Source organism: Sinocyclocheilus anshuiensis, unplaced genomic scaffold (genome assembly GCF_001515605.1).
Source record: "Sinocyclocheilus anshuiensis isolate Anshui unplaced genomic scaffold, SAMN03320099.WGS_v1.1 scaffold1127, whole genome shotgun sequence".
Lineage (NCBI taxonomy): Eukaryota > Metazoa > Chordata > Actinopteri > Cypriniformes > Cyprinidae > Sinocyclocheilus > Sinocyclocheilus anshuiensis.
The window spans coordinates 894272-908170 of NW_015546115.1; the positions used below are offsets into that span (position 1 = coordinate 894272).

At 39.4% G+C, this 13899-nt stretch overlaps 2 protein-coding genes across 3 annotated transcripts in view; both read left to right on the forward strand.

The window, feature by feature from the left end:
- Positions 1-2992, forward strand: part of LOC107700873 (TAF5-like RNA polymerase II p300/CBP-associated factor-associated factor 65 kDa subunit 5L) — a 9078-nt gene extending 6086 nt beyond the window's left edge. For both annotated transcript variants that reach the window (XM_016502704.1, XM_016502703.1), the window contains exon 7: positions 1864-2992. In XM_016502704.1, coding sequence (XP_016358190.1) covers positions 1864-2661 — 798 coding nt within the window. In that variant the 3' untranslated portion in view covers positions 2662-2992. The remainder of the gene's footprint in view (positions 1-1863) is intronic.
- A 1287-nt stretch (positions 2993-4279) lies between these two features.
- Positions 4280-13730, forward strand: LOC107700872 (calpain-9-like). Its single transcript, XM_016502702.1, has 20 exons — positions 4280-4567; positions 6441-6510; positions 7238-7356; positions 7423-7556; positions 7664-7832; positions 7913-7996; positions 8086-8171; positions 8723-8800; positions 9073-9233; positions 9389-9546; positions 9654-9862; positions 10476-10512; positions 10644-10724; positions 11797-11854; positions 11937-12001; positions 12161-12229; positions 12357-12435; positions 12527-12643; positions 12816-12874; positions 13162-13730. The coding sequence occupies exons 1-20, from the start codon at positions 4361-4363 to the stop codon at positions 13186-13188; spliced, it is 2067 nt and encodes a 688-aa protein (XP_016358188.1). The 5' UTR covers positions 4280-4360; the 3' UTR covers positions 13189-13730.
- Positions 13731-13899: the final 169 nt, after the last annotated feature.

Here is a 13899-nt window from a genome sequence, read left to right on the forward strand (position 1 = left end):
ATTGGAATCGGCCAAGAAAATTGCAATCGGTGCATCTCTAGTCTCTATTTATTTGACCTGAAATAGTTTACAAGGATTTTATTTTATTTTATTTATTTTTTGATATTTTTTTTAAGCTTCACTGACCAAAGAGTCTTTTCAAGCAGAAGTACAGAAGTGTAATACATTGTAATGGACGTTAACACTTAACACAACTAAATGTATATTTTATTGATTTAATTTTACACTAACATAAACTAACTTGTTAATAGATAGCAAAATTTACATATATGAATGACATTTAAAAAAATGTTTTTTTGCATAACTAAAGAACTAATAACTGAACTAAATCAAGGAACTTTGCTTCCGTACCATGGGTGCAGCAGGCGCAATGATATTACGCAGTGCCTGAAAATAGGCTAACTTCCGTCAACATAATGTGACCACATGCTTGCACAGGGAGCGTGCTGGGGACTATTTTCAGGCGCTGAGTAATATCTTTGCGCCTGCTGCACCCATGGTACGGAAGCAAATTCCTTGATTATTACGCCGGAATGAGAGTTTAGTTCCTAGCCATATCGGCCTAGAAAATCGCAACTTTTCATTTTCCGTCGGTCTTAGTACACGATGTAACTACAGAAGAGTCAAGTTTTAAATAGGAAAAATATCAAAACTCTTTGGTCATTTTTGAGCGAGATGCTAACGGTCTAATCAGATTCAATGATCTATGCTAAGCTACAGCTAAAAGTGCTACCGCCAGACCCGGAGATCGGCTGAATGGATTCGAAAACTGTAAAACTCAACTGTTTAACTCTAGGGGAGTTGGAAAATGAGCCTATTTTCAAAAATAGTGGAGTGTTCCTTTAAATGCTATTTCATGTGATTTTTATATTGTAAATATATTGCATTAATTGGTCAAATATCAGATTAATTGTACGGCAATATCGATACTCTTCTACTATATGTGATCCTGGAGCACAAAACCAGTCATAAGTAACACGGGTATATTTGTAGCAATAGCCAACAATACATTGTATGGGTCAAAATTTTCTATATGTTTTTTTATATTTTTTTCTTTTATGCCAAAAATCATTAGGATATTAAGTAAATATCATGATCCATGAAGATATTTTGTAAATTTCCTACCATAAATATATCAACTTAATTTTTGATTAGTAATATGCATTGCCAAGGACTTCATTTGGACAACTTTAAAGGCGATTTTCTCAATATTGTGATTTTTTTTGCACCCTCAGATTCCAGATTTTCAAATAGTTGCATCTCAGCCAAATATTGTTCTATCCTAACAAACCATACATCAATGGAAAGCTTTCAGATGATGTAGAAATCTCAATTTCGAAAAATTGACCCTTATGACTGGTTTTGTGCTCCAGGGTCAGATATGTGTGTTTTGTTTATTGCTGGCAGAGAACAAAGTATGTATATCTACATAACTGGATAGACGTATGTCAATCACGCCCTTTTAAGTTCCCACGCCACGCCCCTCTCCAGGCCATGCCCCCTCCGCCCCGGAGCTGATCTGACACGCATATGGCTGTTCGACGACTCCCTCAACAAAGTTTTTAACCCGAGAAAACACAATTCCCAGGGGTCTGATCCACCGAGCACCCTCAGATTCCAGATTTTCAAATAGTTGTATCTCGGCCAAATATTGTCCTATCCTAACAAACCATACATCAATGGAAAACGTATTTATTCAGATATTTATTCTGAGATAAATCTCAGTTTCAAAAAAATGTACCCTTATGACTGGTTTTGTGGTCCAGGGTCACATATTTGCTATTATATTATGCACATTTTTAAGTGGTTTAAAGTGTTTCCGTCCATCTTGAGTTGTTTACATGTGTCTTTGTTTGTAATCAGGCAGATGACGAGGACGCCTCGGGCAGTGAGATAAAGACCCTGCGTGCTCACAGCGGCCCCGTGTACCGCACGGCGTTCCTGACGGACGGCTCCGGCCTGCTGTCCTGTTCGGAGGACTCCACCGTGCGCCTCTGGGACCTGAGCAGCTTCACGAACACAGTTCTGTACCGCGGCCACGCCTACCCCGTCTGGGACGTGGACATCAGTCCCTGCAGCCTCTACTTCTCCACGGCGTCCCACGACCGCACCGCGCGCCTCTGGAGCTTCGCGCGCACCTATCCACTGCGTCTGTATGCCGGACACCTCTCCGACGTCGACTGCGTCAAATTCCACCCCAACTCCAACTACGTGGCGACGGGCTCCACAGATAAAACCGTGCGCCTGTGGAGCACGCAGCAGGGGGCGTCCGTGAGGCTGTTCACCGGGCACCGTGGGCCCGTGCTGTCGCTCGCCTTCTCGCCCAACGGCAAGTACCTGGCCTCGGCTGGAGAGGACCAGAGACTGAAGCTGTGGGATCTGGCGTCCGGCAGCCTGTTCAAAGACCTGCGGGGTCACAGCGACAGCATCACCAGCCTCTCCTTCAGTCAGGACAGCAGTCTGGTGGCCTCCGCCTCCATGGACAACTCAGTGCGGGTCTGGGACATACGCAGCGCCCACGGCAGCGCCCCCAGCGACGGCTCCAGCAGCGAGCTGATCGGACAGTACACAGGCAGCACTAGCAACATCCTCAATGTGCAGTTCATGGCCTGCAACCTGCTGCTGGTGACGGGCACGGCGCTGGAGAAACAGGAACAGTGAGAGTGTGTGGGGGTCAGTCTCAACAAAACACCCGGGTCATATTTAACCCCAAAATCTGATGAAATTGTTAGGGTTAATTCAGGATAATTGGCACATAATCTCTATGGCAAAATGTGTTCCAGTTTATGTGAATTCATCCTATAAGTAAAGTGAAGCCATTTAGCACCGTTATTTTTTGGCATGGTGACATTATGACAAACTTGTACCTAAGATCTTATTATTACTGTAATACAATAAACCCCCAAAAAACAATGAGATACTATTTGAATGATAAGGTATTCATCAGGGTGGTATTTGTTGTATTGCCCTTAATTTATGTTGATTCAACTAAATAATTTCAAATAATCAGTTTCTTTTCTTTAATAGACGTTTTGCAATAAAAATTATAGGACTGTAATGTCAGTGGTGTAATACTGTGAATGAATTCTGCATAAATGAAAAAGTAGTTCAACAAATATTACTTATAAATTCATAATTTACAGCATTTTTATCTTATTAAAGGAAAGACAACAAATACTACCTTGATTTTCATCATCATCATCATCATTATTATTGGCATTACAATAAGAATTTGGGTGACAATTGTCATAAAAATAATGTCATCTTAATAGGCTTTATTTTCGTTGCGCAAAATATGCTTCTATTTTTATATTTTTTTTCTTGTGAAATATGGTCGGGACATTTTCTTGACGGGTTTTCGTGAGATTCACCCGTTGTTGTTTGTAAAGTGAGAGTGTTGATGTTTTGGTTCATTTTTGTTATGATGTGTGTGTCGATGCCTCTAAAGAACATTAGAGGTGTAGCCTGCTGTTTTCATAAAAATATAAATATTAGATATATTTTTCTGAAAAAAGTTAGGTCATTATTTCCATGTCTGTATTTTTCAGTTTGGCTAATTTCTGTTGTAACGTTGCTGTTGTTTGTTGATGGCCTATGTTTATAAAGGTAAGCACATCCTGGAAGTTCACCAGGAAGCCAGATAAACTGGATTCATCCTAGTTTAGGCAGAAAACAGTCCTGACGAAGCTGTCATCATCCTAGTTTTTATTCCCCCAGTCACTAGGGATTGTGTTTAGTTTAACTGCAACAAAACAAACTTCCTCAGGAAAGCTCAAGAAAAAAAACACATGATTAATATAAATGCCACAGTTTGTCTTTTGTAGCCTGTTGAACAGCGTAACTCATGGATGGACTGAATGACGACTTTCCTTGAATCTGATTTTGCAACCCTGCCCTGCACAGTTTTGTATGAAGCAAGTCAAGTTTCTCTGTTTGAAGTTTCCTTTTTGTGTTCCTAGCGGTCAACCACACAATCATGGGATGTTTGTCTTTAACAGTGAAGAGAAAAAAAAGACTTTTGTATTGTTTGGTTCCTTCAAAGAAATGTTTTTGCATCGTTCTGATACTTTTAAATATATTTTTGTAACATTTCATAGTTGTCTGGATCTCATTTCTGATCTGATTACTGCAGTAATACCGTAGTAAAGTTCTCAAGCAGGATCCGATCCACCTCCTCGCACTCAGGCGTGGCTGCTTTCACCCAAACCAGTTCTGCTCTTGATGGGTGTGACACCAACCTGATGAGCCTGACCGTCAGAAAGAGTGGCTGGATTCATCTCACACACACTCAAACACAAGCTCACTGCTCCAGACGAGTGTCACCAGTGTCCTGTCTGTGGTTTTGGAGCTTGGTTTGAAGATGCCCTACAGCGTGACTCTGCCGAGTGGCTCTGGCCAGGCGACCCTAGTAAACAGCACACAGGGGGATGGGAAGACGTTTGAACAGCTCCGCCTGGAGTGTTTGCAAAAGGGGAAGCTGTTTGAGGATCCAGATTTCCCAGCCGTGGACGACTCGCTCTTCTTCAGCCAGAGGGTCCCGGTTAACTTTGAATGGAAGAGGCCAGGGGTAAGCGACCCGCAGTATGCATGATGCTGCAAGATGACATTTTTGACTCCTGGATAAGGTGCATACAGTAAGTAGAGTAGGATGAATTGGGTAATCTGACACACTTACTCACTTTTGAGTTACTGAAATATCAACCAGCACTTGATCACCCAAACAAATGAGACCCCGATCACATGACAAACCACCTGGATTTGATGGAGCAAGATCTCCTAGTGTAGCGGATAACCCTAAATGATATTTTAATTCATATAAATTGGCATTGCGGAATGAATTGTGGGTGAATTTGATGGGGTCTGTTGTAATCTATAAAGCATAAAGTTGACAAATGTCTAGAACTGTCAAATCTGAAGCGTTTCCTTCTCTGTGATGCTCCTCCTGTTCATGTATGGATGGATGTTAGATGAATGGAAGTGGTTTTATGGTTAGTAATTACTAATGGTTTATACACATTCCAAAAACATTGACATAGTTTTTGACCTTTATGGCACACGACTTCTACCTTTGTGTGCAATTTGCATGCTTTAGAATGTGATTTTGGCACTTTAAAACCTGTCATGCAAGTTTGCAGAATTATTCAGGCCTTGAATCAACCAGACTGGCCGTCTTATGCACACACCAGAACTTTATTCCCTAACATTTCACGTTCCTTTAAGTGTCGATTACAGCAGAGGTCATATTTGTGCATAAAGGACATTTATGAAGCCACTGGAGACTGATGCCATGCAGCAGGTCAGGAATGCCAATGGAATTTTGGCATGCACGGAATGCATTGTTTATTTAGTCTTGAGCGATTGAATGGAAAGTGGATGTAGGTTTTATTTAGTTGGAAATAGACTACTGGGTTGAGTTTAAGAACAGGTTGACAGTAGTTGTGAAAAATTATCTAAGATGCTCCACACCCCTCCTTCACGCTTGTAAAACTTTAAAGGACCGCTGAATGAAACTACAACTGCATTTCATTCCAGGGCGTTCCTGTAGAGTGACCTTAGATATGCAGTGTGAAGACTGTGGGCTTGCGTTAGAATACGAACACACCTCACGCAGGCATCATGGGCGTTCACACATCTCTCTCGGTCTCTAATCAAACACTTCATTAGATCTACAGTTACAGCAGATAATGTGATGTGTTGTATCTTCTGGAAATGTCTGTAAAAATAGTAAAAACTGAAAATACTGTTGTATAAACAACCTACAGTATCCAGCTCTTCTGTCATTATTGCATTCGGAACATTTCTTTTAAAGGGGTCATTCGATGCTACATGCACTTTTACAAGTTGTTTGAACTGAAATGTGTGTTGGTAGTGTGTGTACACAAGCACTCTATAATAAAAATCCACCCAGTGTTTTTTTTTTTAATCTACTCAAATCTTTACCCCTTTCTCAAATCGAGCAGATCTCAGATGCCTGTCTGTGTGACGTCACAAAGACAGGCCCCTCCCACGATAGTTTGATTGACAGTAGCGTTTCAGCACAGACTGGACTGGTGTCTTACCTTACCTACCCATAATTTATTCCTAAAATCAGTGTGAAATGATAGCTGATTACCAAAGGTGTAGAAGCACCTAACCCTGATCGTAAGCCTAAAACAGATATTTCCTGAAAAGTTATCTCTCAATTCTGATTGGTTAATTGGAATGTTGTTCCAGGATCAACAAGGATGTTGATCCAGGAACATGTTGTACTTGGTGAAATCCCGGTCACCGATGGATAGATAGCATGACAGGTGGATGTTATTTGATCAATTGATATTTATTTTCTCCGATCTCTTCAAATTCAGCAAATCTGCGAGATGGATGATAGATAGAGGGATGGCTTAACGGATGGATGTTATTTGATTTGAACGACTGATATTTTTCCCTGATTTAAAATTCAGGAAGTCTGCAAAGACCCAAAATTCATCACAGGAGGAGCCACCAGGACAGACATCTGTCAGGGGCAGCTGGGTATGTTTTCCTGTCGTTTCAGATTACTCAAATGTTTTATGACAAAATGAAACCCTAATTTGAGCAAAACACTTCTAATGACCAAAGAATAAAATAGTGGATCAGTGTTGGGGAAGGTTACTTCTAAAAGTGATGCATTACAATATTGCATTACTCCATGAAAAAGTAGCTAATTGCATTACTTTATATGGAAAGTAATACAATGCATTACATTACTTTTGCATTACTTTTTGTCACCTGGGCTGGGCTCACTTAATTGTTTTTTAATAACAAAAACCCCAAAAGTTATATTTTTGGCAACTTTAAGGGCCCTTTCACACCAAAAGTGAAATTAATACGCTTCAGGCTGAACGAAGTGCCTCTGCACTTCACTCACGATTGAAGAGAGGTGTCAGTGAATAAATGGGAAAACAAAGTAATTTGTGTTACTTGTTTAAAAAAGCAATTCTGATATTTTGTTGTAAATGTAAAAGTAATGCATTACTTTACTAGTTACTTGGAAAAGTAATCTGATTACATAACTTGTAATGCATTGCCCCCAACACTGATGTAATCATGCAATCAATAAAAAGTAACTGTAGTCTAATTACGAGTATTTTAAAATGTAATTTAATTTGATAATTAATTGTTGCGTTACTTATAATGCATTACCCTCAACACTGTGATGCATTAACCCTGATCATATTATGATCTCCATTCATATTGCCCTTCGTGTACGGCCACACAGGAGACTGCTGGTTGTTGGCAGCAATTGCCTCCCTGACCCTCCATGAGGACACACTAAAGCGGGTCGTACCACACGACCAGGACTTTGATCGCGGCTATGCTGGAATCTTCCATTTCCAGGTGAGTCCCTCTCTCTACAGTTTCCCAATGACCTCGAACCCTAACCAAACTCACCTTGTTGTGCAGTTCTGGCAGCATAATAAATGGATGGATGTGGTGGTGGACGACCGACTCCCGTGTGTGAGGAGCAACCTGGTGTTCGTCCACTCCGCTGACAATACTGAGTTCTGGAGTGCACTTCTGGAGAAGGCCTATGCCAAGTATGCACTTGAGTTTACAAAACAAGATACGCCTTGATGTCTTGTCATATCTAGCTTTGAGGCGTCAAACCTGTTTGTGTAAGTCATCTCCTGTGCTTCTCTCTCAGGTTGAATGGCAGCTATGAATCCCTGAAAGGAGGAAGCACCATGGAGGCCATGGAGGACTTCACGGGCGGCGTGTGCGAGATGTACGAGACGAAGAACGCCCCCACAAACCTCTTCCTCATCCTCAAGAAAGCCGTGGAGAGAGGATCAATGCTCGGCTGCTCCATTGATGTAAGCGAAGCTTTGTTGGATTCAAAGTGAGATCAGTAGCCGTTCCTAAATTCCAGATGTTTGTGTTTTCGTATCATTAGATCACAAGTTCTGCTGAATCTGAAGCACAAACCACTACTGGTCTGGTTAAAGGCCATGCTTATTCCATCACTGGAGTGGAGGAGGTAACCACAGCATTTTCATCTCTTTTTTTTTACAGATTCACTCTTTATTTTCTCTTCATTATCTCTTACGTCTTGTCTTGTCTCCTCAGGTCAACTACAGAGGATCAAAGGTCCAGCTGATTCATGTTCGTAACCCCTGGGGTCAGGTGGAGTGGAACGGACCCTGGAGCGACAAGTAAGCGTCCACTAATGGTGACACTTGAATGAAGTCCATTAGTTAAATATGATCAAAAACTCATAATAGTAGTCAGTAAGAAACATCATACAGATGTTGTATAATTACCTATGTTTCCAACCAATTATTTTTTATGTGATTTCTGGGATATTGCATGAAATAAGTTGAAAATGCACATAAACTCAATTGAGGCGGCTAACGTTTTCATTCAATAAGAAAACATGCACATAAACTATGATGGAAACTCATTTACCGAATTAATTCATGGATGCATGAACTACATGAACTTATGTTGCCTCAGCAGATTGTGTATTTAAAATGATTTGGTTTAATTGCCTCACAGAACTCATATTGTGTTCCCAAACATCAAGCATCCACCCAAAATGCAAGATAACATAACAGCATTTGTTATTGCATTTTGTCTGTGCGCTCTGGGATGCAAGTCATTTATTATGTAGGGAAAAAGAGCCACAGGCTTCCCCAGTTGCAGCAATTTTTTATTATTTCATTACTGATACTCTTGTGTTCTTTCTTTAAATCTTGTTTTTCAGTTCCAGGGAATGGAACACTATTGACAGTTCAGAGAAGACACGACTGCTGCACAACTCTCTGGATGACGGAGAGTTCTGGTATGTATGACATGGCCCCCATAGTGCTAAGTCTGAATGATGGTACAGTTAACATTGCAGTCTTAGAGGAATGAAAGTGTTCAGGGAGGAGTGTATGTTATGTTATGCGAGTGTATAAAGTATGTTATGAAGGGCTTTGAAAGTTAACAGAAGAAGTTCATATCAGGTTGATTGCTCTTAAAGAATGGCTTTCACATGAGAGCCAGGATGATCTGACTCTGCGAGCTCATTCAGATGTGTGGTGTGAACTAACATGACTTGCTGTGTTGCAGGATGGAGTTCGGGGACTTCAAAGCCAACTACGATAAAATTGAGATCTGTAACCTGACCGCAGATTCTCTGTCGGACGACGTTAGGAAGAAGTGGGAAGTGAATCTATTTGAGGGCAACTGGATCAGGGGCTCCACTGCTGGCGGCTGCAGGAACTACATCGGTCAGTGTCGCGTAGCAAACCCCGCATAGATTTCATCATAAAAGTTTGCATGCTAATCCATGCTATCGTTTATACATGAGGCCCAGAAATTTTATTATTTACAGTTGCTTAGACCTGTATTCGTGTTCCTCTTGATCTCAATTTTCCCTTCTCAGACACATTCTGGACAAACCCGCAGTTTAAGCTTCGTCTGGACCATCCTGATGATGGTGACAAGCTGTGCAGCGTCATCGTGGCGCTGTTGCAAAAGAACCGCCGTCGGCTCAGGAAAGAGGGGCTTGACATGGAGACCATTGGCTTTGCCATTTACGAGGTGAGGGAGATGTAATACTGTGTTGGAAGATGGGTTTGAAGAACTTCATGTAGTAGTGCCTCTCGCTCCACTGAAGTCTGACCTGCTCTCACTTACTGTACCCTTAGGCTCCTGATGATCAAGATCACCAGGGGAAGGACTTTTTCCGCTACAACGGCTCTAAAGTGCGGAGCCGCTCTTACGTCAACATGAGGGAGGTGTCCGAGCGCTTCAGACTGCCGCCAGGAAACTACCTGCTGGTGCCCACCACCTTCCAGCCGCACCACGAGGCTGATTTCCTAATCCGGATCTTCTCAGAGAACAAAGCTGGAGCCATGTAAGTCCATGCAAATACTCTTCAGTGTTATCAGCCAGATTTTAAAGCAAATTTCAGCCAAAAATAAAAGTTGTCATTATTTACACACATTTACTCATGTCTTTCAAAACTCATATGCTGTTATTTTTTCTATGATTACAAAAGGAGAAAAAAAAAAAAAGAATCTTCATGCAGCTCTTTTCATAACGAACATGTTGATGCAGCTCCAAAAAACAAAAAAATGCACCATTTAAATAGTACAAAAGTAGTTTATATGACTCATATCATTATATTGCACTGTAAGTCATGTAACTTTTTATATAACGATAGGCATTATTCACAAAATAATCTTAGTATGCGCATGTGTGTATGCATTTCACTGGCATTCCATTAAATATATAATCATAAACGTATTATAACTACAGTGAACTATTCATTTATCAATACATGTTTTTGCTTCAGTGCATTTTGGAAACACATTTCCATAAAATAAAAAAAACTACAATTTATTATGAGTCAGATGGTGGTCAGTGAAGTAGTTCCTTTAAGTACACTCAACTGAATACTCATTATATCCCGTAGATTTATTTTTGCCCCAAATAACTGTACAATGTAATGTGTTTTGTGTTTGCAGTGAGATGGGAAACACCATTAAAGCAGATCTGCCAGAGGTGAGTTGGTTCATTTATAGTCTCGCTGGGAGCTGGGAAAGACTCGTTTACTGGACATAAACAGTTCGACATACACTGATGTTGTATGCTAAAAGTGTGTGCGCATGTGTGTTTCTGTTTGATTTGCGAAGCCACCGAAGCCAAACCCACCTGAGGAGGAGACCGATGAGGAGAAGGGCCTGAGGAGACTGTTTGAACAGATCGCCGGATCGGTAAGAAACTGAAAACTCCAGTCAACCGTTTACTGCTGGGTTTCCCAAAGCGAACTGCATGGTGTTGATAAAAAGCTGATGACAAACTAACAATTAATCAAATCCTAAAAATCTGACATTAAAGTAAACAATTAATTTTAAAAGAAAAACAATCAAGATATAAAAAAAATATGGGGTTCCATTTGTGCCAAAAATCGGCCAAAAAGCCGACTGCTTTGTGCTATACATTTGTCTTTGTCTACAGTCATTGCCTAATTGTTCAGGTAAATCAGTATATGTTGAGGTGTATGTTGTCTGTTGACATCGTCTTAATTTGTCATCCTGCTATCTTTTTCTCTGTTGTTTTTACTGTCATCCTTACTATCTTTTTGTTCTCTCGTCCTAATGTCGTCTTTACTGTCGTCTTGTTCTGTCATCATGACATTAGGATGACAGAATAAGATGACAGTAAGGATGACAGAACAGGACAACAGAATAAGATGACAGAACAAAACGACAATAAGGACAACATTAAAAAGATTAAGACTACGTCAACAGACAACATATCGACATATACTGATTTACCTGAACAATTAGGCAATGACTGTAGACAAAGACAAATGTATAGTACAAAGCATTCGACTAATTTTTGGCACAAATGGAACCCCATAAAAAAGCTTATTTGTCTCATCTTATTTGTTTACCTGCATGTCATGTGACTATTAACCGACATAATAGCAAATATGCAATCATGCGAGTGTATTATTAAATGATTGAAATATTAACTTAAATCTTAGGGGGCACTTTAAGTAAATATTTTAGGTCAAATGATTAATATAATTAAAAAATATATATAAAAGCAATTTAAAAAAACGTATTAAAAATATTTTGTTTGTTTACCGGCACGTCATGTGACCATTAACTGACATTAGAGAGCCATGAACATGGAATGTGTTATTAAATTATTAAAACATTAACAAAGGAGTTAGGCTGGGAAAATGTTTGGTAATCACAAAACAGACTGAGCACGCCCTCATCTGGTGTAATTGTGAATTACTGTATGTTTTACACTGTTCCCTATGTCTCTATGTAGGATAAAGCCATCAGCGCCAGAGAACTGCAGCATGTGCTGAACAATGTTCTGAGCAGAAGTGAGTCTGTCACCATTTTCAAGCATTTTAATCCAAAACCAGAAATACCATAAAAACCCAACATGCAACTGTCTCTCTGCAGGGAAAGAGGTGAAGTTTGATGGTTTGACCCTCAATACCTGCCACAGCATCATCAACCTGATGGATGTATCCTCTCAGCGGCCGTCCATGTGTTATTAGTCTAAATTAACCCACTTCTGCCTCAGGTTTAATTACAAAATCAAACATTAAACCCTATGATGTGTGAGTTTTACATCTTTGATACGTGAGTATTATTGTTGCTGAGTTTTCCTGAACCGAGTGCAGGTGGATAACACTGGAATGCTGGAATTCGAGGAGTTCAAAGTCTTCTGGGAAAAGCTGAAGAAATGGATTGTAAGTTACAGACTCATACATTTACTTGTTAGCTTGTCATCAATGACCATCTTCCAGAATATCACCATATTTCTCAGAATGAAACTTCCGCAGAGAAACTGTAAAGTTGTGTCGTGTGCTGTTGTAGATGCTGTTCCTGTCTTACGATACGGACCGTTCTGGACGCATGTCATCCTACGAGCTGCGCAGTGCTCTTAATGCTGCAGGTAAACAGAGTGAATCATTACAGTGCAATTTAAACACAATCATTTAGAAATCAGTGTTTTTTCTGACCTTGTTTGTGTTTTCTTCATTCAGGCATGAATCTGAACAATAAGATTTTGCAGCTGCTGGGTCTGCGGTTTGCAGATGAAAATTTTGACATTGATTTTGATGATTACCTGACATGCATCGTGCGTCTGGAGAACATGTTCAGTACGTTATGACGATGCATTAACTAAAAGTCTTAGATTATCTCTACTTTTGAGTTGGACTGCAGTGTATTTCTGTGATTTTTTTTTTTTTCTTTATTATTAATATTCAGAACGTTCCAAAATGTGTGGAGTGTAAATAAGTATTTAAATCTGGATTTTGACTTATGTTACAGGAGTTTTCCAGGCCTTAGATAGTCAAAAGAAAGGAGTGATCAGTCTGAACATGATGCAGGTAAAACATCTTTTTTTTTTTTTACCTTTTTGTAAATGTAAAGAAAGCATTATTTATTTATTTGCAATACATGAACTACAACAGTTGCCCAATTTGTTAAAAATGTAAACTAGTTCTTAGTAGTTTCCTTATTTAACAACTTTAGGCAACATTTTAAGGCACATATTGCTTTCAAAATTCATGTTTCATGCATTTTGAGCTGCTTTCATATGTTTTAGTAAGTAGTGTTACTCCTTTTAATAATTCTGACATGTCAAAGTTATAAACAAATCTTCATTTCTTCACAGTTCCTGATGTTGTCCATGAACATATGAGGATTCAACAAAATCCAGCAGGAACAATGTGTCAGCTGTGCCACTGTGAACACGCTGAACAGTTTTTACACACGCTTTTGTTTGTTTGTTTGTGGGGTCTTTCCCATTGCTACTGACTACAGATTTACCTGAAAGGTTTTCTATGATTATTTTGTGAAAAAATTCTCCGGTGTTGTGTTCTTGATGGCACGTTTACTGTTATTTTTCTGTGATTTGAGGCATATTCACGCTTTATGGATGTTGCAAGGATTTGTAATAATTGCAAGATGTATTATTCACAGAGCTGCTAAACCGCCAAGTTTTCATCTCGAAAGGTGCATGCATAAATGAACAAAATCAGGAATATAAATGAATAAAAATGACAATCAATTACTGTGGCTATTGTTATTGAGAAGCTGTAATAGAGCGTCCAATTACTGAAATATGTTTAATAAAAAAAATCTTTGTTTAATATTAAACAAGGTCCAAGCATTTTGTCAGTGATTCATCACCAGGACAAAAAATAAAAATAAATAAAATGAACTAAATGGGCAGCGTATTACTGGTTAATGAAATTAAACATTTTCATCAAATCAAGCAAGCAAATAAATGAATTAACAAAAATGAAACATACCATATCAGCGTACATCGAATATAAAGAGGTACAATTTTACATTAAAACTAACAAACTAATTTCTTTCTTTTCTTTATATATTTAAATGTATAATTATG